The sequence below is a fragment of the Rhinoraja longicauda genome, unplaced genomic scaffold (assembly GCF_053455715.1).
Source record: "Rhinoraja longicauda isolate Sanriku21f unplaced genomic scaffold, sRhiLon1.1 Scf000096, whole genome shotgun sequence".
NCBI classification, from domain to species: Eukaryota; Metazoa; Chordata; class Chondrichthyes; order Rajiformes; family Arhynchobatidae; genus Rhinoraja; species Rhinoraja longicauda.
The window spans coordinates 52,957-80,838 of NW_027601314.1; the positions used below are offsets into that span (position 1 = coordinate 52,957).

At 43.3% G+C, this 27,882-nt stretch overlaps 1 protein-coding gene across 4 annotated transcripts in view; it reads right to left on the bottom strand.

The window, feature by feature from the left end:
- Nucleotides 1–27,882, bottom strand: part of LOC144589989 (importin subunit alpha-7) — a 61,179-nt gene that overhangs the window by 27,391 nt on the left and 5,906 nt on the right. For all 4 annotated transcript variants that reach the window (XM_078394911.1, XM_078394910.1, XM_078394912.1 and 1 more), the window contains exons 2-3: nucleotides 12,509–12,642; nucleotides 9,873–9,968 (exon numbers count right to left, since the gene is read on the bottom strand). In XM_078394911.1, coding sequence (XP_078251037.1) covers nucleotides 9,873–9,968; nucleotides 12,509–12,642 — 230 coding nt within the window. The remainder of the gene's footprint in view (nucleotides 1–9,872; nucleotides 9,969–12,508; nucleotides 12,643–27,882) is intronic.

A 27,882-nucleotide genomic window follows, 5' to 3' on the forward strand; every position in this document is an offset into this window, starting at 1 on the left:
CTTCCCAAGAGTTATGTACTTGCATCTCTTGGTGTCTCTATTCCATAGCACTCTCCAAGTGCCATTTACCGTGCAAGTCCTAAACTGGTTTAACATACCAAAATGCAACATTTTACACATGTCAAAGTTAAATTTCACTTGCCATTCCTTGGCCTACTTCTCCAGTTGACCTAGATCCTGCTGAAATCTTAAGATAACCTTCCTCACTGTTTACTAAACCACCAACTTTAGTATCATCTGCAAACTTACAAACCATGCAAAGTCCATTCTCATCCAAATTGTTAATATAGATGAGGACAACAACAATGCTCCTAGCACCAAGCCTGCGGTACATCTCTTGTCACAGGTCTCCATTCTGAACATCTCTGACTCCTCCACCCAATCCATTTAATGATTTTTTTTGGACAAATTACTCAATTTATCTGGATCCCTTTAGAGACTGTACCCTCTCATTGGCTAATTGGCATAGTTAAGGGAGTGGTCGGGATAAATTAATTGGCAATCAAAGAATTCAAGAACGTGGAAACATGTCTTTCAGCCCAACTTGCCCACACCAACCAACATGCCCCATCTACAGGGGAGAGAACCAACCCACATGTCCCATCTACAGGGGCGAGGACCAACCAACATGTCCCATCTACACTAGTCAGAGTGATACAGCGTGGAAACAGGCCCTTCAGCCCAACTTGCCCACACCAACCAACATGTCCCATCTACACGAGTCCCACCTGCCTACACCAACCAGCATGCCCCATCTACAGGTGCGAGGACCAACCAACATGTCCCATCTATACTAGTCAGAGTGATACAACGTGGAAACAGGCCCTTCAGCCCAAACCAACCAACATGTCCCATCTACACTAGTCCCACCTGCCTACACCGACCAACATGCCCCATCTACACTAGTCCCACCTGCCCACACCGACCAACATGTCCCATCTACAGAGGGGAGGACCAACCAACATGTCCCATTTACAGGGGAGAGGACCAACCAACATGTCCCATCTACACTAGTCACACAGTGATACAGTGTGGAAACAGGCCCTTCAGCCCAACTTGCCCACACCAACCAACATGTCCCATCTACAGGGGTGAGAACCAACCAACATGTCCCATCTACAGGGGAGAGGACCAACCAACATGTCCCATGCACCAATGCAGGAGAGGTTTGGGCTCAATGGGTCCACTTGGTCTAGTATCCCTCGAAACCTATCCTACCCATGTATCTGTCTAAATGTTTCTTAAAAGTTGTGATGGTACCTGAATGCATTATCAAATGGACATACAATGGAATAAATGGAAATACCACAAATGGAAAACCTCGCCTCCTAGGTATTTCCCCTGCAATTGAGATGCAATACCTGTCCACACACGTGTCACTTCCATTTTACAGGGCGTGGTGAGTCCTTATTTAAGGAAGGATGAATTAGCACTGAAGAGAGCGCTGACAAGTGTCACCAGGTTGATTTCTAGGTTGAAAGGGTTAATGTAGGAAGAGAGATTGAGTAGGCAGGATCTACACTCATTGGAGTTTAGAAAAGTCATGTAACTTGATTGAAACATCAAAGTCAAGTCAAAGTCAATTTTATTGTCAATCCTCAGCCAGTTTACACAGACAGAAAATCGAAATACCGTTTCCCACAATCCCGAGGAACAAAGTGCATAAAACTAAGTTAAAATTAAAAAGGCACAGCAAACAACAATCAACATAAAATATAAAATATAAAATATAGTCACTTCAAATGCGTTAAAAAAATTTTTTTTTTAAAGTGTCTGGTGCTGGATGTGCGTGTGTGTGGGGTGTTAAAGTCCAGGTCCAATAGGGGCAGGGGAGAGAGGAGGAAGGGAGGGGAGAGAGTTCAGCATCCTGACAGCCTGGTGGAAAAAACTGTTCTTTAGTCGGGTGGTGCTTGACCTCAGGCTGCGAAACCTTCTCCCTGAAGGCAGGAGGGTGAAGAGGCTGTTGGAGGGGTGGAAGGGGTCACCCACAATGCTCAATGCTTTGCGGGTGAGGCGGGTGGTGTAAAGGACCAGGAGTGTTGGGAGTGAGGCGCCAGTGATCCTCTCAGCAGTGTTCACTATGCGCTGCAGGGTCTTGCGGCTGGAGGCTGTGCAGCTTCCGAACCACACAGTGATGCAGCTGCTGAGGATGCTCTCGATGGCGCCTCGGTAAAAAGTGTACATGATGGGTGTGGGGGCTCCCGCTCTCTTCAGTTTGCGGAGGAAGTAGAGGCGCTGCTGGGCTTTCTTGGCGATGGACGTGATGTTGTTGCTCATACTATGAATCTGAAGGAAAACACAAAGTGCTGGAGGAACTCAGCAGGTCAGGCAGCATCTGTAGAGGGAATGGACAGTCTACGATTTGGGTTTCGACCTGAAACATTATTTGTCCATTCCCTCCACAGATGCTGCCTAACCTGCTGAGTTTCTCCAGTGTTTTGCTCAAGATTCCAGCATCTGCAGTTCCTTGTGTATCCAAGATTCTGAACAAATTTGCCAAGTTGTTTATCAAATTTGATTCAGTTTGCTTTGACAATAGACAATAGTTGCAGGAGTAGGCCATTTGGCCATTCGAGCCAGAACTGCCATTTAATGTGATCATGGCTGATCATCCACAATTAGTACCCTGTTCCTGCCCTCTCCCCATACCCCTTGACTCCGCTATCCTTAAGAGCTCTTTCTAACTCTCTCTTGAAAGCATCCAGAGAATTGGCCTCTACTGCCTTCTGAGGCAGAGAATTCCACAGATTTTCAACTCTCTGAGTGAAAAAGTTTTTCCTCATCTCCATTCTAAATGGCCTACCCCTTATTCTGAAACCGTGGCCCCTGGTTCTGGACTCCCCCAACATTGGGAACATGTTTCTGCCTTTGCCTTGTGTGTTCCAGACATCCCATTAAAACATTCCCTGTTGGACCCTATCTAAACCTTCTACTTCTCACTAAGCCCTCCTGTATTAGATGCCCCATCTAAGATAAAAGACCCCATCAAGTTCCTCATGAGTTTGTAAACAATCAGCCTCCACCACACCAGGAAACAAACCTAAGCTATCTGATTTTTTCTTCCAACTGCAATTGGTTAGGGTTAGGTTACAATCCGTTGCTGCATTCTAGTAAGAACATGATTGAATTGGAGAGGATGCTGAGGACATTGACACAATATTTGCTGGAATACATTTTTGATGGCTGTGTCGGTGTTTGAAGGTGTTTGGACCTCTGGTTGGGCAAGAGACTTGCTGATAGTATTTTGGCAGCATGCTCTTACAGATGGCCTGATTGAAGTCCCTGGTTATTATGATAAAGGCCTCGGAATACTTTGTTTCAAGGCTATTGGTGGCAGTGTTTAGTACCTCCAGCATAAGCTTAGCATCAGTCTGGGGTTGGATGTAGACTGCAGTCAGGATAGCCAAAGTGAATTCCATAGCAGGTAGAAGAGACAGCACTTCACTGTAAGATATTCCAGTTCTGGAGAGCAGGAGTTCGCCAGGATCATTATGTCCAAGCATCATGCACTTAATTAGAAAGCAGACCTCTCCTCCTTAGATTTACTCTGATATTTGATCGAAGATCCTGGTATAAAGTTCTAAAATGCCTCCACCAAGTCAAGTCAAGTCAAGTTTATTTGTCACATGCACATACACGATGTGCAGTGAAATGAAAGTGGCGATGCCTATGGATTGTGCACAAAACAAGAATTACAGTTACAGCATATAAATAAAGTTAATACAGAGAAGACAAAATGTAGTCCCTGGAGTTATGAAAGTTAACAGTCCTGATGGCCTGTGGGAAGAAACTCCGTCTCATCCTCTCCGTTTTCACAGCGTGACAGCGGAGGCGTTTGCCTGACCGTAGCATCTGGAACAGTTCGTTGCCGGGGTGGCAGGGGTCCCTCATAATCTTGCTTGCTCTGGATCTGCACCTCCTGATGTATAGGTCCTGCAGGAGGGCGAGTGTAGATCCCATGGTGCGTTCTGCCGAACGCACTACACTCTGCAGGGCCATCCTGTCCTGGGCAGAGCTGTTCCCAAACCAGACTGTAATGTTGCCGGATAGGATGCTCTCTACAGCCCCAGAGTAGAAGCAATGAAGGATCCTCAGAGACACTCTGAAATTCCTCAGCTGTCTAAGGTGGTAAAGGCGCTGCTTTGCCTTGCCCACCAGTGCGGCAATGTGCGTTGCCCATGTCAGATCCTCTGTGATGTGGACTCCCAAAAATTTAAAACTGCTCACCCTATCCACAGTAGACCCATTTATCTCCAGTGGCGTGTACGTCCTTGGATGTTTAGCCTTTCTAAAATCCACAATCAGCTCCTTAGTTTTTTTGACATTCAAGAGGAGGCTATTGTCCTGAAACCAGAGTGCCAGATCAGCCACCTCCTCCCGGTAGGCCTTCTCATCGTTGTCGGAGATCCGGCCCACCACCACAGTGTCATCAGCAAACTTGATGATGGAGTTTGAGCTGAACCTGGCTACACAATCATGTGTGTACAGGGAGTACAGTAGGGGGCTAAGGACGCAACCCTGGGGGAATCCTATGTTCAGGGTGAGGGGGCTAGATGTGTGTTCTCCCATCCTGACCATTTGGGGCCTGGCGGTGAGAAAGTCCAGGACCCAGGCACACAGAGGGGTGCTAAGCCCCAGTTCCAGCAGCTTCTCAGCCAGTCTGCTGGGGACTATTGTGTTGAAGCTGAACTAAAGTCAATGAACAGCATCCTCACATAACCCCCCTTCTGGCTGTCCAGATGAGAGAGAGCAGTGTGCAGAACCTGGGAGACCACATCATCCGTGGATCTGTTCGGACGGTATGCGAACTGTAGTGGGTCCATGTTGCGAGGAAGGAGGGCGCAGATGTGCTTCTTGATTAGTCTCTCGAAGCATTTCATGTCAACCGAGGTGAGGGCCACCGGTTGGTAGTCATTTAAACAAGCTGGAGAGGCATTCTTTGGCACTGGTACAATAATGGATCTTTTGAAGCACGCAGGGACCACAGACTTGGCCAAGGAGAGGTTAAATATTGTGGTGAGCACTGGAGCAAGCTGAGTAGCACAAGACTATAGCACTCGCCCAGATATACCATCTGGGCCTCCAGCTTTCCTCGAGTTCACGAGCGTCAGAGCCCTCCTCACGTCGTGCTCGGACACCGAGAATGTGTGTACATCCCCGGCGGTGGATCCCCCTCCAGCCTCGCTAGCCAGCGCCCCGTCGGTGTTGTTTTTAGACGGCGAGCTGGTGGTGTTACCCGTCTCGAACCGTGCATAAAAAGAGTTCACGTCATCAGCTGAGGAGGAGCCGGCACTTAGACAATAGGTGCAGGATGAGGCCATTCGGCCCTTCGAGCCAGCACCACCATTCAATGTGATCATGGCTGATCATTCTCAATCAGTACCCCGTTCCTGCCTTCTCCCCTTCTCCCCATACCCCCTGACTCCGCTATCCTTAAGAGCTCTATCTAGCTCTCTCTTGAATGCATTCAGAGAATTGGCCTGCACTGCCTTCTGAGGCAGAGAATTCCACAGATTCATCACTCTCTGACTGAAAAAGTGTTTCCTCATCTCAGTTCTAAATGGCCTACCCCTTATTCTTAAACTGTGGCCCCTTGTTCTGGACTCCCCCAACATTGGGAACATGTTTCCTGCCTCTAACGTGTCCAACCCCTTAATAATCATATACGTTTCAGAGGAAAGACATTCTTGCCATAGAGGGAGTACAGAGAAGGTTCACCAGATTGATTCCTAGGATGGCAGGACTATCCAGAAGAAAGACTGGATAGACTCGGCTTGTACTCGCTGGAATTTAGAAGATTGAGGGGGGATCTTATAGAAACTTACAAAATTCTTAAGGGGTTGGACAGGCTAGATGCAGGAACATTGTTCCCGATGTTGGGGAAGTGTGGTGAATCTGTGGAATTCTCTGCCACAGAAGGTAGTTGAGGCCAGTTCATTGGCTATATTTAAGAGAGAGTTAGATGTGGCCCTTGCGGCTAAAGGGATCACGGGGTATGGAGAGAAGGCAGGTACGGGATACTGTTGGATGAGCAGCCATGATCATATTGAATGGCGGTGCAGGCTCGAAGGGCCGAATGGCCCACACCTGCACCTATTTTCTATGTTTCGATAAGATCTCCTCTCATCCTTCTAAATTCCAGTGTATACAAGCCTAGTCGCTCCAGTCTTTCAACATATGACAGTCCCACCTTTATAGGAATTAACCTAGTAAACCTACGCTGCACGCCCTCAATAGCAAGAATATCCTTCCTCAAATTTGGAGACCAAAACTGCACAGTACTCCAGGTGCGGTCTCACTAGGGCCCTGTACAACTGCAGAAGGACCTCTTTGCTCCTATAATCAACTCCTCTTGTTATGAAGGCCAACATTCCATTGGCTTTCTTCACTGCCTGCTGTACCTGCATGCTTCCTTTCAGTGACTGATGCACTAGGACACCCAGATCTCATTGTACGTCCCCTTTTCCTAACTTGACACCATTCAGATAATACTCTGCCTTCCTATTCTTACCACCAAAGTGGATAACCTCACACTTATCCACATTAAACTGCATCTGCCATGCATCCGCCCACTCACACAACCTGTCCAAGTCACCCTGCAAACTCATAGCATCTTCCTCACAGTTCACACTACCACCCAGCTTTGTATCATCTGCAAATTTGCTAATGGTACTTTTAATCCCTTCATCCAAGTCATTAATGTATATTGTAAATAGCTGCGGTCCCAGCACCGAGCCTTGCGGTACCCCACTAGTTACCGCCTGCCATTCTGAAAGGGATCCATTTATCCCCACTCTTTGCTTTCTATCTGTCAACCAATTTTCTATCCATGTCAGTACCCTACCTCCAAAACCATGTGCTCTAATTTTGCCCACTAATCTCCCATGTGGAACCTTGTCAAAGGCTTTCTGAAAGTCAAGGTACACCACATCCACCGGCTCTCCCCAGCCAATTTTCCTAGTTACATCCTCAAAGAATTCCAGAAGATTAGTCAAGCATGATTTCCCCTTCGTAAATCCATGCTGACTCGGAACAATCCTGTTACTACTATACAAATGCTCCGCAATTTCTTTTATAATAATAATAATAATAATAAACATTTATTTTATATGGCGATTTTCCAAGTGCTCAAATACGCTTTACAAAAACAGTCATGACATAAAAACAAACAGACGAACTATCCTGACGGAGAAGCGGCGAACAAATAGCGCCAGCGTCCTCTCACGTCAGGGTCCGGCAGTAGACAATAAAAACACAAGACACACAATTACAATTTTAACACAAACAACCATCACAGTGATTGCTCCAGGCACACCCTCACTGTGATGGAAGGCAAAGAAAAGTCTTATCTCCTCCTCATCCTTCTCCCATGGTGCCACGAGGCGATCGAGGCTCCCGACTTTTGAAGCCCCCACCGGGCGATGGAAAGTCCCTGGGCCGAGCCGAGCAGGCCGATGAAGGTCCTGAGCCCCCACCGGGCGATGGAAAGTGCCGCGGCCAGGCCACGCAGGGCGATGAAGGGCCTGCGAGCGGGTCGATCAAACCTCGCGCTCCGTGGCGGTCGAAGTTGCTACGGCTGGAGCTCCCGAAAGCCGGTCGCCAGCCAGGGACCTGCAAGCTCCCGATGTTGCGGTCTGCAGGGCCCACGGCTGAAGCCTCCGAGATGGTAAGTCCAGGCCCTGCGACCGGAGTCTTCAAGGTCGATCCCAGCTGGAGGCCGCCGACTCCATGGTGTTAGGCCGTAGCACGAACGGAGATACGACACGGTAAAGGTCGCATCTCCGTTGAGGAGGAGATTAGAAAAAAAGGTTTCCCCCACCCCCCACATATACAGAGTTAAAAATAAATCAAAAGAAACATTTAGACGATAACAAAGACAAAAACAAAAAAAAGACAGAGAGACTGCCGGTGAGCCGCAGCTGCAGAACGCAGCCACGCCCCCTTTTATAATTGACTCCAGCATCTTACCCACCACTGATGACAGACTAACTGGTCTATAATTTCCTGTCTTCTCTCTCCCTCCTTTCTTAAAAAGTGGGACAACATTAGCTACCCGCCAATCCACAGGAACTGATCCTGAATCTATAGAACATTGGGAAATGATCACCAATGCGTCCACAATTTCTAGCGCCACCTCCTTAAATACTTTGGGATGCAGACCGTCAGACCCTGGGGATTTATCAGCCTTCAGTCCCATCAGTCTACCCAACACCATTTCCTGCCTAATGTGGATTTCCTTCAGTTCCTCCGTCACCCTAGGATCTCTGGCCACTAGAACATCTGGGAGATTGCTTGTATCTTCCTTAGTGAAGACAGATCCAAAGTACCGGTTCAACTCGTCTGCCATTTCCTTGTTCCCCATAATAAATTCCCCCGCTACTGTCTTCAAGGGACCCACATTTGCCTTGACTATTTTTTCCCTCTTTACATACCGAAAAAAGCTTTTACTATCCTCCTTTATATTATTGGCTAGTTTACCCTCGTGCCTCATCTTTTCTCCCCGTATTGCCTTCTTAGTCATCTTCTGTAGCTCTTTAAAAGAGTCCCAATCCTCTGGCTTCCCAATTTTCTTTGCTTTGTTGTACTTCTTCTCTTTTATTTTTATGCTGTCCTTGACTTCCCTTGTCAGCCACGGGTGCCTCTTACTCCCCTTGGAATCTTTCCTCCTCTTTGGGATAAATTGATCCTGCAACGTCTGCATTATTCCCAGGAATACCTGCCATTGCTGTTCCACCGTCTTCCCTGCTAGGGCCTCCTTCCAGTCAATTCTGGCTCGCTCCTGCCTCATTAATCCCCTTTGCTATACTGTAATACTGACACTTCCGATTTTCCCTTGTCCCTCTCAATTTGTAGAGTAAAACTTATCATATTGTGACTTCCGGTTGAGGGGGGGGCTTCACCGGTAGCTAGTTATAGTCCGTAGCCCCTGCCAAAGGCATCTGGTGTCCTGCTGCTCCATCTGTGATCCAATGGATGGATCAGTGTGTATGTGTTTGTATTAACTTTTAAAGTTTTATGCTTCTAAATATGCCACGAGCTTTATCCAGACTAAACATTATTTATAGCCCAAGATACTTTGATGAGATACCAAAGCCAAATGGAAAGAGCACTCACAAACACGCGTCAACTGTAACAGATGTATTGCATTGTTCCTTATTGTTCCACTAGGTATTCCATTGTTCCTAAATACTCTGAAAGAGATGCGCTTGATTCTTTGCGGATCCAAGTACCATGATTAGAGTGTCATAGAGTGATACAGTGTGGAAACAGGCCCTTCGACCCAACTTACCCACACCGCCCAACAATGTCTCAGCTATACTAGTCCCACCTACCTGTCCTTGGTCCATATCCCCCCAAACCTGTCCTGTCCATGTACCTGTCTGTTTCTTAAACGATGGGATAGTCCCAACCTCAACTATCTCCTCTGGCAGCTTGTTCCATACACCCACCACCCTTTGCGTGAAAGTTACCCCTCGGATTCCTATTAAAATTTCTGTCGTTTTGCTGTAATCCTTCGATTTGACTGCATTCAGTGGTGCAATATTACTGTTAAAGTCTGTCCCTTAATGTCGTACACTGCTTATGAGAATTAAACTGCAATTTTGCTTTATGCCTGGCCAGATAGCCTGTCAGCAATGTCAAGCTGAATCGCTTGCAAGCCACTGTAGGTATTGGTGGCTTTCCTTCCTTGAAGGTTTCACTGTTTTAACAAAAAAATAATGATAGTTCAGTATTATTCATTTTTCCTATTCTAAAAATTAGAAATTGTATTGAATTTAGTTTTTCAATTCGACACATGAATTCACAAACTCGTTGCTTTTTGAGAACCATTGACACTAGTCGAATGGAATTATAAATCATACAATTCTTACCCCTGCTGCAGAAGAGCTAACAAACGAATCCAGGAGAGGGCTTTCAAATGTGGCAGATTCTTCATTGATAAGTTCCACATTTCTCCTTTTAAACAGCTGAGAAAGAATAAGATTAATCAAATCTCAAGAAATTACAAGTACAATCTGCAGAAAAATATTTTGAGATTAACAAAACTAGGAAATCGGAGTTGATGACTTTCAGTAATCAAGAAGTTTGTAGGTAAAAAGATGGGATGAATTTTCCTTCAATGATAGTCTAATAGTAATAGTCAGTCAAATAATCACTTGCTTTCTTTTACAAAACTATTTAATTCACTGCCACTCTTCTTCCAAGATCATTTAACATTGAGGGACGTCTGCTCTCATGTTGAGAGCGAGAGTTAAAGAATGATACAGTGTGGAAGCAGCCCTTCGGCCCAACTAGCCCACACCGGCCAACATGTCCCATTTTCACTAGTCCCACCTGCCTGCGTTTGGCCCGTATCTCTCCAAATCTGTCCTATCCATGTACCTGTCTAACTGTTTCTTAAACGTTGTGACAGTCCCTGCCTCAACTACCTCCTCCGGCAGCTCGTTCCATACACACACCACCCTTTGTGTGAAAAAGGTACCCCTCAGATTCCTATTAAATCTTTTCCCCGTCACCTTAAACTTATGTCCTCTGATCCTCGATTCCCCTTCTCTGGGCAAGAGATACTGTGCATCTACTCGATCTATTCCTCTCATGATTTTATACACCTCTCTAAGATCGCCCCTCATTCTCCTGCGCTCCAAGGAATAGAGATCCAGCTTACTTAACCTCTCCTTATAGCTCACACCCTCTAGCCCAGCCAACATCCTTGTAAATCTTCTCTGCACCCTTTCCAGCTTGACATCTTTCCTATAACACGGTGCCCAGAACCTAGCACAATACTCTAAACGCAGCCTCATCAACGTCTTATATTAACTGCAACATGACCTCCCAACGTCTGATGAAGTTCAATGTGCAAAAGCCTTTTTGACCACCTTACCTACCTGCGACTCCACCTACAAGGAACTATGTACCTGCATTCCTTGATCCCTCTGTTCTATAATGCTCCCCAGAGCTCTGCCATTTACTGTGTAGCTCCTGCCCATGTTAGACTTCTCAAAATGCAACACCTCACATTTCTCTATATAAAATTCCATCAACCAATCCTCATCCTCCGACCACATCTCTTTTAACTTATTCACTTATGGTTTCTATTTCCCTAGTTGTTTGCATAAGGTGTTGATCAAAATTCATTTGCCCAGATAATATCCAATAACTAGTTTTACTGCTTGTGTCATGCCTGCCACCCATCTCTAGAAGTTCCTGTTTTTATTCCTTCTCAACTTTTTTTTTTCAGTTTTATACTGTCAGTGTTGAATAACAAACATATCAATTCTGAATTGATCGACACCTCATTTTAAAAAATGCTCACATTTTCTAGACAATATTTAACACTATATTTCCACCCAGAACTTTATTCATGTTCATAAATCATCAGAGCAAAATTGATCCATTTGGCTCATCAAGTCTACTCCGCCATTCAATCATGGCTGATCTATCTTTCCTTCTTAACCCCATTCTCCTACCTTCTCCCCATAACTCCATGACACCCGTACTAATCAAGAACCTGTCAATCTCCACCTTAAAAATATCCATTGACTTGGCCTCCACAGCCATCTGTGGCAATGAATTCCGCAGATTCACCACCTTCTGACTAAATAAATTCCTCCTCATCTCCTTCCTAAAGGTACGTCCTTTTATTCTGTGGCTATGGCCTTGGGTCCTCGACTCTCCCACGAGTGGAAACATCCTCTCCAAATTCATTTTATCCAGGCCTTTCACTATTTAGTACGTTTCAATGAGTCCCCTCATCCTTCTAAAGTCCAGTGAGTATAGGCCAAGTGGTGTCAAACGCTCATTATATGTTAACTCGATCATTTCTGGGATCATACTTTTAAACCTCCTCTGGACCCTATCCAGAGCCAGCGCATCCTTCTTCAGATATGGGGCCCAAAACTGCCCACAATACTCCAAATGCGACCTGACCAGTGCCTTATAAACCCTCAGCATTACATTCCAGATTTTATATTCTAGTCCTCTCAAAATAAATGCTAGAATTGCATTTGCCTTCCTCACTATCATTTCGACGTGCAAATTAACTTTTTGGGAATCCTGCATCAGCACTCCCAAGTCCCTCTGCATCTCCGATTTTTGAATTCTCTCCCCATTTAGAAAATGTTCTACACCTTTATTCCTACCACCAAAATGCATGGCTCCACACTTTGCTGCACTATATTCCATCTGCCACTTCTTAAACACACTCCCCCAAACTGTCCAAGTCCTTCTGCAGAATCCCTGCTTTTTCTACACTACCTGCCCCTCCACCTATCTTCGTACAATTTGCAAACTTGGCCACAAAATCTTCAATTTCCTCATTCAAATCATTTATATATATAGTGAAGAATAGCGGCCCCAGCACCGACCCCTGCAGAACACCACTAGTCACTGGCAGCCCACCAGAAAAAGCCCCCTTTATTGCCACTCTTTGCCTTTAGTTGTTTAAATTGGTGAATTTGTATTTGCATTGTGTCGTCTACAATAAACAATCCTTAAGATAGTGCTATACCTGTTGTTCTCGTTTTTGTTTCCTTAGCTGAATTCCTTCTTCCTCCCTTCTCCTACGCATCTCTTCAGGATTTAATGCTTTGTTCTTGTAACGATTCATTCTATAGTTTTCTTTTGCTGGACTGCTGGTGGTTTCTAAAGTGAAAAGAAAAAAAAAATGTAAACAATGCAACTTAACTCCCTAACAGATACCACCGTTAGCACTCAGCCAGCCACGCAACACACCTGGAAAGAGAAATCTAGTTAATGATTCTAATCCGGGAATTGTCAGAACTGGAGGAAATGTCTCCAAAATATTACTTTTCTTTCTACAGATGCTGCCGGACCTTCTGAGTGTTTCCAGCATTTTCTGTTTTTATTTCTAATGTCCAGCAGGCTTTTTTGATTTTCATTGAATGGTGGCAATCAGCTTACATTAAAACTCCATTGTGTGCTCCCTGATCTTCCAATCATGAATTTATACCCTAATTTAAAATATAAAAGAGAAAATATCAGGAAAGGTACAGGGCCTTTGGCCCATAATGTCTGTACTGAACATGATGCGAAGGTAGACTAATTTCATTTGCCTGCACATGATCCATATCCCACCATTCCCTGCATATCCATGCGCCTATCTAGAAGGCTCATACAGAGCACAATTATATCTGCCTCCACCACCATCCCTGGCAAAGCATTCCAGGCACCCACCATCTCGTGTGTAAAAGAACTTGCCCGTACATCTGTGAACTTTGCCCCTTTCACTTTAAAGCCATGCCCTCTAGTCCACCACGGAAAAAGATTCTGACCTATTGAAGCCTCGCATGATTTTATATACTACTATCAGGTTCTCCGGCATTCCAGAGAAAACAGTGCAAGTGTGTCCAAACCTCTCCTTATAACAAATACTCTTGATCCAAATGGCATTCAGGTAAACCTCTTCTGTAATCTTGATGGGGCGAATAGCTAAATTCTGCTCAAATTACATGAAGTTATGAAGCTCCAAAGCCTCCACATACTTCCAATAATGTGGCGATTGGAATTTCATGCAAAATGTGGCCAACCAGAGTACGATAAAGGTGCATCATGACTTCCTATACTCAGTGTGCCAACCAATGAAAACAAGCATATGTTAACGCCTGTTTTACCATTCTGTCTACTTGTGTTCTATGTTTGCTTCAAGAGGCAAAACACCAATGTACCTTTTCATTCCCTTAGCTCCCAATGGCTTTGTAACAGTCACTGAGGCTGACGGCAGATAATCTTCACAAGCATGAACCCTCAGAAAGCTTCTGAACCTGATGGTTTACCTGTCCATGGACCAACTGGTTGGAGCTTTTGTAGACGTCTTCAATCTCCCATTACTAATGTTCAAGGCGTCCCACTGCCTTAAGAGGGCATAAATAATATCGCTGCCCAAGAAGAGCAAGGTGACATGCTTCAGTGACTAGTGATAGGGTGGACTAGTGACCAGTGGCACTAATGTCTGTGGTGGTGAAGGCCAATGGGGGGTGCGATCTTGCTGGCTCTCCCTCTACACTGGAACACTTGGACAATAAGAACACATACATCAAGCTGTTCCTAGACTATAGCTCGATGGTCAACTTCATCAGCTCTTCCAAACCTATCAAAGTCATGGAAGGAGCCACAAATCTGTCTTCAATGACAGGTTGAAGGTGGAGAGAGTTAATAACTTCAAATTTCTAAGTGTACATATCTCAATATCCTGGGCCAAGCACATTGAAGCAATCATTAAAAAAAACCATCAACACCTCTACTTCCTTGGAAGATTGAGGAGATTTGGTACGTCAAATGAAAATACGCTCATGAATTTCTACTGGTGTACAGCAGGGAGTATATTGACAGGTTGCATTAAGGCCTGGTTCGGCAACTCAAACACCAAGGAACGAAGGAGATTTAAAAAAATGCTGGACACCATCCAGTGTTATATTATCCGTGTGTATTATGTTTACAGGCCTGCGATGCTACTGCAAGTAAGAATTTCATTGTTCCGTTGTCAGTTCATGTGACAATTAAATAGTCTTGACTCTTTATTCCATGGAGCGTAGGAAGCCAAGAGACCTTTTAGAGGCTTATAAAATCAAGTCAGGCAAAGATGGACGAATAAACTTTTTTCCCCACAGGAAAGTCTATAACAAACGGGTTAAGATGAGAGAGGAAAGATTTAAAAGGGACCTGACTGTCAACATTTTCACAAAGGGTGGTATATGTATGGAACGAGCTACCAGTGGAATTGTAGAGACAGGTACTATTACAGCATTGAAAAGATTCTTAGATAGGTAAATGGATAGAAAATATTTTGAGGGATAGGGGCCAAAAGCAGGCAAATACGACGAGCTTGGTTCGGCAACTTAGTCGGCACGGACAGGTTGGGCAACGGGGCCTGTTCCATGTATCGCTCTATGTTTCTGCCACAAATACAATGGGACGATATAGTGAGCACCATGGAATCCCATTAAATACAGTAATCCAGTCACTAAAATTCCTGTCAACAATTAAGAGCTTCCTGTCACTGAGCAAATTTACAATTGAACTTTCACATTCTGAGGATTGCAACTTTTTGGATTGATCTGCTGTCAGTCAAAACACAAATGACCCCAAGAGATTCATATTGAATAACTTTTACCACTCAAAATGTTGATTTAGACAATAGATGCAGGAGTAGGCCATTCAGCCCTTCGAGCCAGCACCGCCATTCAATGCGATCATGGCTGATCACTCTCAATCAGTACCCCGTTCCTGCCTTCTCCCCATACCCCCTCACTCCACTATCCTTAAGAGCTCTATCCAGCTCTCTCTTGAAAGCATCCAACGAACTGGCCTCCACTGCCTTCTGAGGCAGAGAATTCCACACCTTCACCACTCTCTGACTGAAAAGGTTCTTCCTCATCTCCGTTCTAAATGGCCTACCCCTTATTCTTAAACTGTGGCCCCTTGTTCTGGACTCCCCCAACATTGGGAACATGTTTCCTGCCTCTAATGTGTCCAATCCCCTAATTATCTTATATGTTTCAATAAGACCCCCCCTCATCCTTCTAAATTCCAGTGTATACAAGCCTAATTGCTCCAGCCTTTCAACATACCACAGTCCCGCCATTCCGGGAATTAACCTAGTGAACCTACGCTGCACGCCCTCAATAGCAAGAATATCCTTCCTCAAATTTGGAGACCAAAACTGCACACAGTACTCCAGGTGCGGTCTCACCAGGGCCCGGTACAACTGTAGAAGGACCTCTTTGCTCCTATACTCAACTCCTCTTGTTATGAAGGCCAACATTCCATTGGCTTTCTTCACTGCCTGCTGTACCTGCATGCTTCCTTTCAGTGACTGATGCACTAGGACACCCAGATCTCGTTGAACATCCCCTCTTCCTAACTTGACACCATTCAGATAATAATCTGCCTTTCTATTCTTACTTCCAAAGTGAATAACCTCACACTTATCTACATTAAACTGCATCTGCCATGTATCCGCCCACTCACACAACCTGTCCAAGTCACCCTGCAGCCTTATTGCATCTTCCTCACAATTCACACTACCCCCCAGCTTAGTATCATCTGCAAATTTGCTAATGGTACTTTTAATCCCTTCATCTAAGTCATTAATGTATATCGTAAATAGCTGGGGTCCCAGCACCGAACCTTGCGGTACCCCACTGGTCACTGCCTGCCATTCCGAAAGGGACCCATTTATCCCCACTCTTTGCTTTCTGTCTGTCAACCAATTTTCTATCCATGTCAGTACCCTACCCCCAATACCATGTGCTCTAATTTTGCCCACTAATCTCCTATGTGGGACCTTGTCGAAGGCTTTCTGAAAGTCGAGGTACACCACATCCACTGACTCTCCCCTGTCAATTTTCCTAGTTACATCCTCAAAAACTTCCAGTAGATTTGTCAAGCATGATTTCCCCTTTGTAAATCCATGCTGACTCGGAATGATCCTGTTACTGCTATCCAAATGCTCAGCAATTTCGTCTTTTATAATTGACTCCAGCATCTTCCCCACCACTGATGTCAGATTAACTGGTCTATAATTACCCGTTTTCTCTCTCCCTCCTTTCTTAAAAAGTGGGATAACATTTGCTATCCTCCAATCCACAGGAACTGATCCTGAATCTATAGAACATTGAAAAATGATCTCCAATGCTTCCACTATTTCTAGAGCCACCTCCTTAAGTACCCTGGGATGCAGACCATCAGGCCCCGGGGATTTATCAGCCTTCAGTCCCATCAGTCTACCCAAAACCATTTCCTGCCTAATGTGGATTTCCTTCAGTTCCTCCATCACCCTAGGTTCTCCGGCCCCTAGAACATTTGGGAGATTGTGTGTATCTTCCTCAGTGAAGACAGATCCAAAGTAACAGTTTAACTCGTCTGCCATTTCTTTATTCCCCATAATAAATTCCCCTGCTTCTGTCTTCAAGGGACGCACATTTGCCTTGACTATTTTTTTCCTCTTCACGTACCTAAAAAAACTTTTGCTATCCTCCTTTATATTATTGGCTAGTTTACCCTCGTACCTCATCTTTTCTCCCCGTATTGCCTTTTTAGTTAACTTTTGTTGCTCTTTAAAAGAGTCCCAATCCTCTGTCTTCCCACTCTTCTTTGCTATGTTATACTTCCTCTCCTTAATTTTTATGCTGTCCTTGACTTCCCTTGTCAGCCACAGGTGTCTCTTACTCCCCTTAGAGTCTTTCCGCCTCTTTGGGATAAATTGATCCTGCAACCTCTGCATTATTCCCAGGAATACCTGCCATTGCTGTTCTACTGTCTTCCCTGCTAGGGCCTCCTTCCAGTCAATTTTGGCCAGCTCCTGCCTCATGCCTCTGTAATCCCCTTTGCTATACTGTAATACTGACTCTTCCGATTTTCCCTTCTGCCTTTCCATTTGCAGAGTAAAACTTTTATGCCACCCAAGAAACTGCTGACACCCAACAATTTGCTGACTACTCACGTTAGGTTGACAGACCTGTAGTTAGTTGGTCACTACATTCTCACCTCCCTTCTTAAATTAGTAACTTTTCATTTCTCCAACTCCACACCTATAGCTCAAGATCGCATAGAATTATAATCATACATTCAGAATAAAAACATAAAATATAACCCATGCTCCTAGTTCTTATTGATTAATTAGTCACTAATGTTTTGATTTTGGACAAATTACCATACCATACTAGGACAGAGGTTTAAGGTGACTCTTCCACCTGTGCTCCAGGGAATAGAGTCCTAGCCTGCTCAACCTCACCCTGTAGCTCAGACCCTCTAGTTCTGGCAACATCCTTATTTTCTCTTACCTCCCACATTAGCTTTGTCATTGCAACAAAAACCCGTGATCCCTTCCATTGACTCCATTTATACCTCACCCTGCCTCTCTCTGCACTCCCTCTTCTCTCGTCTCCCATCAGGCAAAAGGTACAGAAGTGTGAAAACGCACACCTCCAGATTCAGGGATAGTTTCTTCCCAGCTGTTTTCAGGCAACTGAACCATCCTACCACAACCAGAGAGTAGTGCTGAACTACTATCTACCTCATTGGTGACCCTCAGACTATCTTTGATCGGACTTTACTGGCTTTCTTTTGCACTAAACGTTATCCCCTTATCATGTAACTATACACTGTAAATGGCTCAATTATAATCATGTATCTAAAACTTAATGTGTAGGAAAGAACTGCAGATGCTGGTTTACACCGTAGACACAAAATGCCGGAGTTACTCAGCGATACAGATAGCATCTCTGGAGAGAAGAAATGGGTAATGTTTCAGGTTGAGACGCTTCTTCAGACTGGGTGTCTTTCAATCATGTATTGTCTTTCTGCTGACTGGATAGCATGCAACTAAAGCTTTTCACTGTACCTCGGTACATGTGACAATAACCTAAACTGAACTGAAGGTAAGGGGGGAAAGATTTAATAGGAACCTGATGTGCAACCTTTTTTACCCAAATGGTGGTGGGTAAATGGAACTAGATGCCAGAGATTATTGAGGCAGGTACTATCACAATGTTTAAAAGATATTTGGACTTTAGTTCGGTTCAGTTTAGTTTATTGTTTTAGTTTACGTGGATAGGATATGTTTCGAAGCATTTGGGCCAAACGTAGACAGGTCGCACTGGTGTAAATGGGCCGTGAGAGTCAAAGAATCATACAGCTTGAAAACTTTGGCCCAACTTGCCAAGCCAACCAACATGTCCCAAGTACACTAGTCTTACCTGCCTGCATTTGGCCCACATCCCTCTAAACCTATCCTATCCATGTATCTGTCTAAATGTTTATTGAATGCTGCGATAATACTTGAATGGGTTATCAAGTGAGCATACAATGGAATAAATGGAAATACCACATACCACTAGCCCACCAGCCCATATCCCTCTGAACCTAAACCTTGTCGGTGTGTGCGAGTCGGGCCGAAGGGCTTGTTTCCATGCTGTATGACTCCATATCGTTACTGGATCAAAAGCAGAAAACTCCCTACCTAACAACATTGTGGTAATACCTTCAGTACATGGCTTCGGCAAGATCCAGCACCACCTTCAAGGAAAACTAGGAACTGTCAATAAATTCCTGCCTTCCCTGCGATGCCCACCTCCTGAAGAATGATAAAATAGAGACCTTGTTTGTGTGGTCAAGAAGATGTAGAGGATTCCATTCAGTTTTTCCCAAAAATGAGAAGCAAATTCTTCCGTTATCCTGGCCAACATTCATTCCTCAACCAACATCACTAAAAAGAGATCAAGTCGCCATTCATCTCAGGGATCTTACCCTGTGAATGGTTACCTAAAAGTGACTATATTTCAGCAGCAAATGATTGGGTGTAGTTCTTTGTGAGGTCACAAAGGTGTAAACAATGCTCAGACAAATGTCACATACAAATGATCTTATTTCTCCTCCCTCTCCAAGTAGCATCTCATGATTGATCAATATTATTAGTCTAACAAAACCACACAATATGTTTAGTGACCCGAAAATCAGTGGTAAGAAAGCTATTGGAAAGGTAGGTTTCTTAGGGACAGGATTTATTCGCATTTGGAAGAGAATGGTCTAATTAGTGATAGCATGGCTTTGTCACGCAAGTCGTGTCGTACAAACTTGAATGGGTTTTTTGAGGAAGTGACAAAGGTGATTGATGAGAGTAGGGCAATGGATGTTGTTTATATGGCATTCAGGAAAACATTTGACCATGTCCCTCATGGTAGCTAGATGTGAAAGATTAAGATGTATGGGATCCACAGTAACTTGGTAGTCTGAATTCACAATTGTTTTAACTGTAGAAGACAGGGATGTGGGAGTGTGACCAGTGGTGTTCTCCAGATATCAATGCTGGGACCTTTGCTGTTTGTGATATATATAAATGATTTGGATGTAAATGTAGATGGGTTGGTTGGCAAGTTTGCAGACAAAATGAAAATGGATGGAATTGCACTGTGGAGAAGGTTGTGGGAACTGAGTCTGGCTACCCATTATCGAGAGATTATAGGAGGCACTGTCTCCAAAAGGCATCATCAAGGACCCGCACCACCCTGGCCAAGATCTAATTTCACTCCAACAATCGGGAAAGGGGTACACAACGTATAGAAAAGACAGACAGGTGGGCAGAGGGGGTGGGGTTGCTCTGATGGTAAGGAATGATATTCATTCCCTTGCAAGGGGTGACATAGAATCAGGAGATGTTGAATCAGTATGGATAGAAATGAGAAATTGTAAGGGTAAAAAGACCCTAATGGGAGTTATCTATAGGCCCCCAAACAGTAGCCTCGACTTAGGGTGCAAGTTAAATCAGGAGATAAAATTGGCGTGTCAAAAATGTAATGCTACGGTGGTTATGGGAGATTTCAACATGCAGGTAGACTGGGAAAATCAGGTTGGAAATGGACCCCAGGAAAGAGAGTTTGTAGAGTGCCTTCGAGATGGATTCTTAGAACAGCTTGTACTGGAGCCTACCAGGGAGAAGGCAATTCTGGATTTAGTGTTGTGTAATGATCCTGATCTGATAAGGGGACTAGAGGTAAAAGAGCCATTAGGAGGCAGTGATCACAACATGATAAGTTTTACTCTGCAAATGAAAAGGCAGAAGGGAAAATCGGAAGTGTCGGTATTACAGTATAGTAAAGGGGATTACAGAGGCATGAGGCGGGAGCTGGCCAAAATTGATTGGAAGGAGGCCCTAGCAGGGAAGACGGTAGAACAGCAATGGCAGGTATTCCTGGGAATAATGCAGAGGTTGCAGGATCAATTTATTCCAAAGAGGTGGAAAGACTCTAAGGGGAGTAAGAGACACCTGTGGCTGACAAGGGAAGTCAGGGACAGCATAAAAATTAAGGAGAGGAAGTATAACATAGCAAAGAAGAGTGGGAAGACAGAGGATTGGGACTCTTTTAAAGAGCAACAAAAGTTAACTAAAAAGGCAATACGGGGAGAAAAGATGAGGTACGAGGGTAAACTAGCCAATAATATAAAGGAGGATAGCAAAAGTTTTTTTAGGTACGTGAAGAGGAAAAAAATAGTCAAGGCAAATGTGGGTCCCTTGAAGACAGAAGCAGGGGAATTTATTATTTTTTTTATTTTTTTTATTTATTTATTTATTAGAGGTTAAATACATCAATGTACTTCACATATATCTTGTTACAATCATTGTACCCCATAATTTTATGGCTTTAAAAGAAAAATAGTAGAAAGAAAGAGAGAAAGAGAGAGAAAAAAAAAGAGAGAAAAAAAACCAAAAAAAAACAAAAACCTTTTATCACGCAAAAGGAATCCACCAACTCGATAGTTTTCCGTCCCCCCCCTACCAAGGCCCGAGGTACTCCTCCACCCTATCTTTGTAATAATTCTATAAATGCAGACCACGTCTGATAGAAGCGTTCTGATTTTCCTTCCAGGCGGAGTCTCATATCTTCCAGATGTTGTGTTTCAAACATAGTTGAAATCCACATATTTAATGTTGGTATAGGAGCATTTTTCCAGAATTTTAAGATTAATTTTTTTCCTATTATTAAACCGTAATCAAATAAATTCTTTTGATACGCATTTAATTCCGAACTACCTTCTGTCATTCCGAAAATAATCCATTCTGGCATTGGTGTCATTTTTATTTTAAACACTTTTGTGAAAATTTCAAAAATTTCAGTCCAAAACTTTTGAATTTTTGTACAAAAGATGAATGAGTGCGCTATAGTAGCTTCTTGACAATGGCATTTATCACAAATTGGTGAAACGTTAGGGAAAAATTTATTTAATTTAGTTTTTGAGTAGTATAATCTATGTATGATTTTAAATTGTATTAAAGTATGTCTTACGTTAATTGAGCATTTGTGCACATTTAATAAGTATTGTTTCCACCTTTCAGTGGAAATTTTTATGCTTAGTTCGTTTTCCCACTCACCTCTAATACCTTCCGTTGTTGGTATTACTGCATTTAGTATAATATTATATATATGTGAAATTAAATTTGGTGATTCCGCCTTTGTATTCATTACTTCATCTAGTAAGTCTGATGGGACGTTGTGAAATTCATGCGCATGTTTTTTCAAATAATCACATATTTGGAAATATTTAAAATACTGATTGCTACCCAGATTGTATTTTAGTTGTAATTGTTTAAATGATAATAGTTTTCCCGTATCATACAAATCTCCCAAAGTTTTAATTCCTACTCTTTCCCAATGTATGAATGCTTTGTCTATAATCGAGGGTTTAAACAAAGGGTTTTTAGCAATAGGAGATAGGAGAGATAAGTTTCTTAATTTTAAATTGTGTTTTATTTGTTTCCAAATTCTGATTGTACTATGTATAATTGGGTTTTTGTTGTAGTTTGTGTTATTCACCGTCATTGGTGAAAGAAGGATTGCACCAATATTAAATGGGGAGCAATCCTCTTTTTCCATAATGATCCATTCCGGTTGATGAAGAGCGTTATCCAACAATTGAATCATGTTTCTAATATTTACCGACCAATAATAATACATAAAATTAGGGAGTGCTAATCCCCCTACTACTTTGGGTTTATTCAGGTGTGATCTTTGTATTCTATGGGTCTTATAATCCCAAATAAAATTTGTAATATCTGAGTCCAATTTTTTAAAAAACTTTTTGGGTAAATTTAGTGGGATTGATTGGAACAAGTATAGAATTTGAGGTAAAAAAATCATTTTTATGGCATTTATTCGACCTATTAAAGACATCGGGAGGGTTTTCCAGAATTTAATTAAATTATGTAATTTCTTAAGTATAGGGTTATAGTTTGCTTTAAACATGTCTTGGTATCTTCTAGTAATTTCAATGCCCAAGTATTTAAATTTTCCCCCCGCTATTTTAAAAGGAAATTGTACGAGATGTATAGAATCTTTCGGTTTTATTGACATGATTTCACTTTTACTCCAGTTTATTCTGTAACCTGAAAATGAACCGAAATCCTCAATTAAATTTAAAATATTGGGTATAGTGATATGAGGCTTTGTGATGTACAAAAGTACATCATCAGCGTATAATGATATTTTATTGTCTGAATATTTTGTCTTATATCCGTGGATATTCGGATGAGTTATTATGGGGAACAAAGAAATGGCAGACGAGTTAAACCGTTACTTTGGATCTGTCTTCACTGAGGAAGATACACACAATCTCCCAAATGTTCTAGGGGCTGGAGAACCTAGGGTGATGGAGGAACTGAAGGAAATCCACATTAGGCAGGAAATGGTTTTGGGTAGACTGATGGGACTGAAGGCTGATAAATCCCCAGGGCCTGATGGTCTGCATCCCAGAGTACTTAAGGAGGTGGCTCTAGAAATAGTGGAAGCATTGGAGATCATTTTTCAATGTTCTATAGATTCAGGATCAGTTCCTGTGGATTGGAGAATAGCAAATGTTATCCCACTTTTTAAGAAAGGAGGGAGAGAGAAAACGGGTAATTATAGACCAGTTAGTCTGACATCAGTGGTGGGGAAAATGCTGGAGTCAATTATAAAAGACGAAATTGCTGAGCATTTGGATAGCAGTAACGGGATCGTTCCGAGTCAGCATGGATTTACGAAGGGGAAATCATGCTTGACAAATCTACTGGAATTTTTTGAGGATGTAACTAGGAAAATTGACAAGGGAGAGTCAGTGGATGTGGTGTACCTCGACTTTCAGAAAGCCTTCGACAAGGTCCCACATAGGAGATTAGTGGGCAAAATTAGGGCACATGGTATTGGGGGTAGGGTACTGACATGGATAGAAAATTGGTTGACAGACAGAAAGCAAAGAGTGGGGATAAATGGGTCCCTTTCGGAATGGCAGGCAGTGACCAGTGGGGTACCGCAAGGTTCGGTGCTGGGACCCCAGCTATTTACGATATACATTAATGACTTAGACGAAGGGATTAAAAGTACCATTAGCAAATTTGCAGATGATACTAAGTTGGGGGGTAGTGTGAATTGTAAGGAAGATGCAATAAGGCTGCAGGGTGACTTGGACAGGGTGTGTGAGTGGGCGGATACATGGCAGATGCAGTTTAATGTAGATAAGTGTGAGGTTATTCACTTTGGAAGTAAGAATAGAAAGGCAGATTATTATCTGAATGGTGTCAAGTTAGGAGGAGGGGGAGTTCAACGAGATCTGGGTGTCCTAGTGCATCAGTCAATGAAAGGAAGCATGCAGGTTCAGCAGGCAGTGAAGAAAGCCAATGGAATGTTGGCCTTCGTAACAAGAGGAGTTGAGTATAGGAGCAAAGAGGTCCTTCTACAGTTGTACCGGGCCCTGGTGAGACCGCACCTGGAGTACTGTGTGCAGTTTTGGTCTCCAAATTTGAGGAAGGATATTCTTGCTATGGAGGGCGTGCAGCGTAGGTTCACTAGATTAATTCCCGGAATGGCGGGACTGTCGTATGTTGAAAGGCTGGAGCGATTGGGCTTGTATACACTGGAATTTAGAAGGATGAGGGGGGATCTTATTGAAACATATAAGATAATTAGGGGATTGGACACATTAGAGGCAGATAACATGTTCCCAATGTTGGGGGAGTCCAGAACAAGGGGCCACAGTTTGAGAATAAGGGGTAGGCCATTTAGAACGGAGATGAGGAAGAACTTTTTCAGTCAGAGGGTGGTGAAGGTGTGGAATTCTCTGCCTCAGAAGGCAGTGGAGGCCAGTTCGTTGGATGCTTTCAAGAGAGAGCTGGATAGAGCTCTTAAGGATAGCGGAGTGAGGGGGTATGGGGAGAAGGCAGGAACGGGGTACTGATTGATAGTGATCAGCCATGATCGCATTGAATGGCGGTGCTGGCTCGAAGGGCTGAATGGCCTACTCCTGCACCTATTGTCTATTGTCTATTGAAATGACGTGACTACCGGGTTCAAGAACAGCTTCTTTCCAACAACCACGAGACTCTTGAGCACTGAACAACACCACCCTTTGAACGATAGATGGTCTTTGGTGGCACCAAGGACTTCAGGCTCTTTTGCATTTGTATTGGGGCCACTAATTTAAAGAATTTTTGTTTATTGTACATTATCCATATGTATTGTGTTTCCATGCCTGTTATGTTGTTGCAAGTAAGAATGTAATTGTTCTATTGTCAATGCGTACGACAAACAGTCCTGTAAAAAATTCTGCTACATTTAATAATTAATTATCAACCATCCTAATTTTAAAGTGTCCAACAGCTCTTTTAACAATGCTGAAGCTAAAGATTGACCAAAAAATTACTGTGAGGCAAGGTTTAGACAATAGACAATAGGTGCAGGAGTAGGCCCTTCGGCCCTTCGAGCCAGCACTGCCATTCACCGTGATCATGGCTGATCATCCACAATCATTACCCCCATGCCTACCTTCTCCCCATATCCCTTGACTCCGCTATCATTAAGAGCTCTATCTAACTCTCTCTTGAAAGCAACCAGAGAATTGGCCTCCACAGCCTTCTGAGGCAGAGAATTCCACAGCTTCGCAACTCTCTGAGTGAAAAAGTTTTTCCTCATCTCCGTTCTAAATGGCCTACCCCTTATTCTTAAACTGTGGCCCTTGGTTCAGGACTCCCCCAACATCGTTTCCTGCCTCTATTGTGTCCAATCCCTTAATAATCTTATATGTTTGAATAAGATCCCCTCTCATCCGTCTAAATTCCAGAGTATACAAGCCCAATCGCTCCAGCCTTTCAACATATGACAGTCCCGCCATTCCTGGAATTAACCTCGTGAACCTATGCTGCACTCCCTCAATAGCAAGAATGTCCTTCCTCAAGTTTGGAGACCAAAACTGCACACAATACTCCAGGTGTGGTCTCACTAGGGCCCTGTACAACTGCTAAGGACCTCTTTGCTCCTATACTCAACTCCTCTTGTTATGAAGGCCAACATTCCATTGGCTTTCTTCACTGCCTGCTGTACCTGCATGCTTCCTTTCAGTGACTTGTTAGTTTAGTAACGTTTGCTGTGGGTACAGGTAACCCCGGCATTAAGCGACGTTTGTTCCTCGAAAATGATCCATGGTACACCAGGACATGCATCTACAATCGTTAATTTATAAAAAAGAATGTATTTTGTGTTTATTCAGTTACTTTTCTCACATAAATACCATGAGAGCGAATTTTATTGTACGTCTCAATATTTTGTGGTGATTTGTAAATTATGCAAGGGCAAGTTTCTGTTACCAAAAGCAGTAATACAGGTCACTGTTACATAAGCAAAGGACAAATGTTCAGAGACAAATGAATAAGAGAGGGAGTTTGGAGCGATAAAACAGATACAGGACCATGGATCCACCAGGTCTGTGCGAATACCTGAACACCCATTTTTATACTCATTTCATTCTAAACAATTTTCGCCACATTCTCATCAACCTTCCTCGTATTCTACCACTCACCTACACACTGGGGCAATTCACAGTGGCCAATCAACCTGCTAACCCACATATCTTTGGGATGTAGTAGGAACTGGAACACCTGGAGGAAACCCACATGATCACAGGGTGAACGCAAGCCTTGCAAGTATCTGAGCATTAATGTATGGTCTGTCCCCTTGAGGTGTTTCCTGCATTTAAAATGCAAAGTAAATTATTTATCAGTTACTCTTTATTAAAACATATGGATAAATGGAAAATGGTAACCTTTTGGTAGCCAGTATGTTTGAAAAAGCACTAAAAAATGCATTACCTAGTATCCAAGCACATCCATTGAATAGAATGACTTCTGTTTGCAAAGATAACCTACCCACCCATATGGGAACCATGGGATTTTTTTCAGTGAAAATGGTTTAAGAAAGATTATTCAAATCATGAAATGGCCAATCATGAAGCTGAAGAAACACTTCTTGCAGCCCTTTGTGCATTCTTGTGGACTCTGCTCATTCTCACAGCTGGACGATGGAGGGTGACTGTCCGTGCCCAGATGTGCAGGCAGTCTAGCATCATGGTGTATAATGTGGAGCATTCCACCTTCTGGGGTGTGCAATTTACAATAGCTGTTGAAATGTCAAATCTTGTGATTTGCTTTCCATCTTCCAAACTCCATGACAGCAAAACACCAATGGTTAAGTTATAGCACAGGAATAAAGCAGTGGGTTCTCCATTTGTTAGCATTCCTAGCACCAAACTGCAAACTTGCTCAGTCAGTCTCGAACATTGCATCGCAAAGTAACGTATAACAAAGGCCAATTAGCCAAATGTCAGTGGGACAAAAACAATGAAAATTCAGAAGCCATTTACACATTTTCATTTAAAAAGTCATGGATTAATCAAGAGTCGTCAGCTTGGATTTACTTTGAAGTAATGAATCGCTCTGATCTGGAACTCACTGCCTGAAGAGTCAATGGAAGCAAATTTAATCGTGGCTTTCAAAATAAAAAGAGTATTGCCGCAAGTCAACACGGGTTTGACAGGCTGAGCGGCCTCCTTCCATGCAATGGCTCTAAAACTAAGAAAAGATTGTAGATGAACAATGTGATTGATTCCTTTGAGAGGAGGGAAAGTTTGTGTTATTTAATTTTTATTTATTTGATCTAATATTTGACATTTACATCCTGGGAAGAGGGTTCTGATTTTACCATATCAATGCCTCTCGCAATTTTATATACTTCCAACAAGTCGCCTTTCAACCTCTGAAGTTCCAGAGGAAAGAATCCAAGTTTGCCCAACCTCTCCTGCACCCTCTCCAAAGCAAGCTCATCCTTCCTATAATGGGACAACCAGCATGGCACACAATGCTCCAATGCCCCTACCAATGAAGGCAAGCATTATACGTGCCTTCCTTACCGTTCTATCTACTGGTGTGCCACTTTCAGGAAACTGTGGACCTGGATCCCATGACTCCTCTGCACATCAACGTTGTTAAAGACTTGCCAATAACTGAAAACTATCTACCTACATTAAACCAGCAACATGTAACACTTGCTCGGATTAAACTCCATA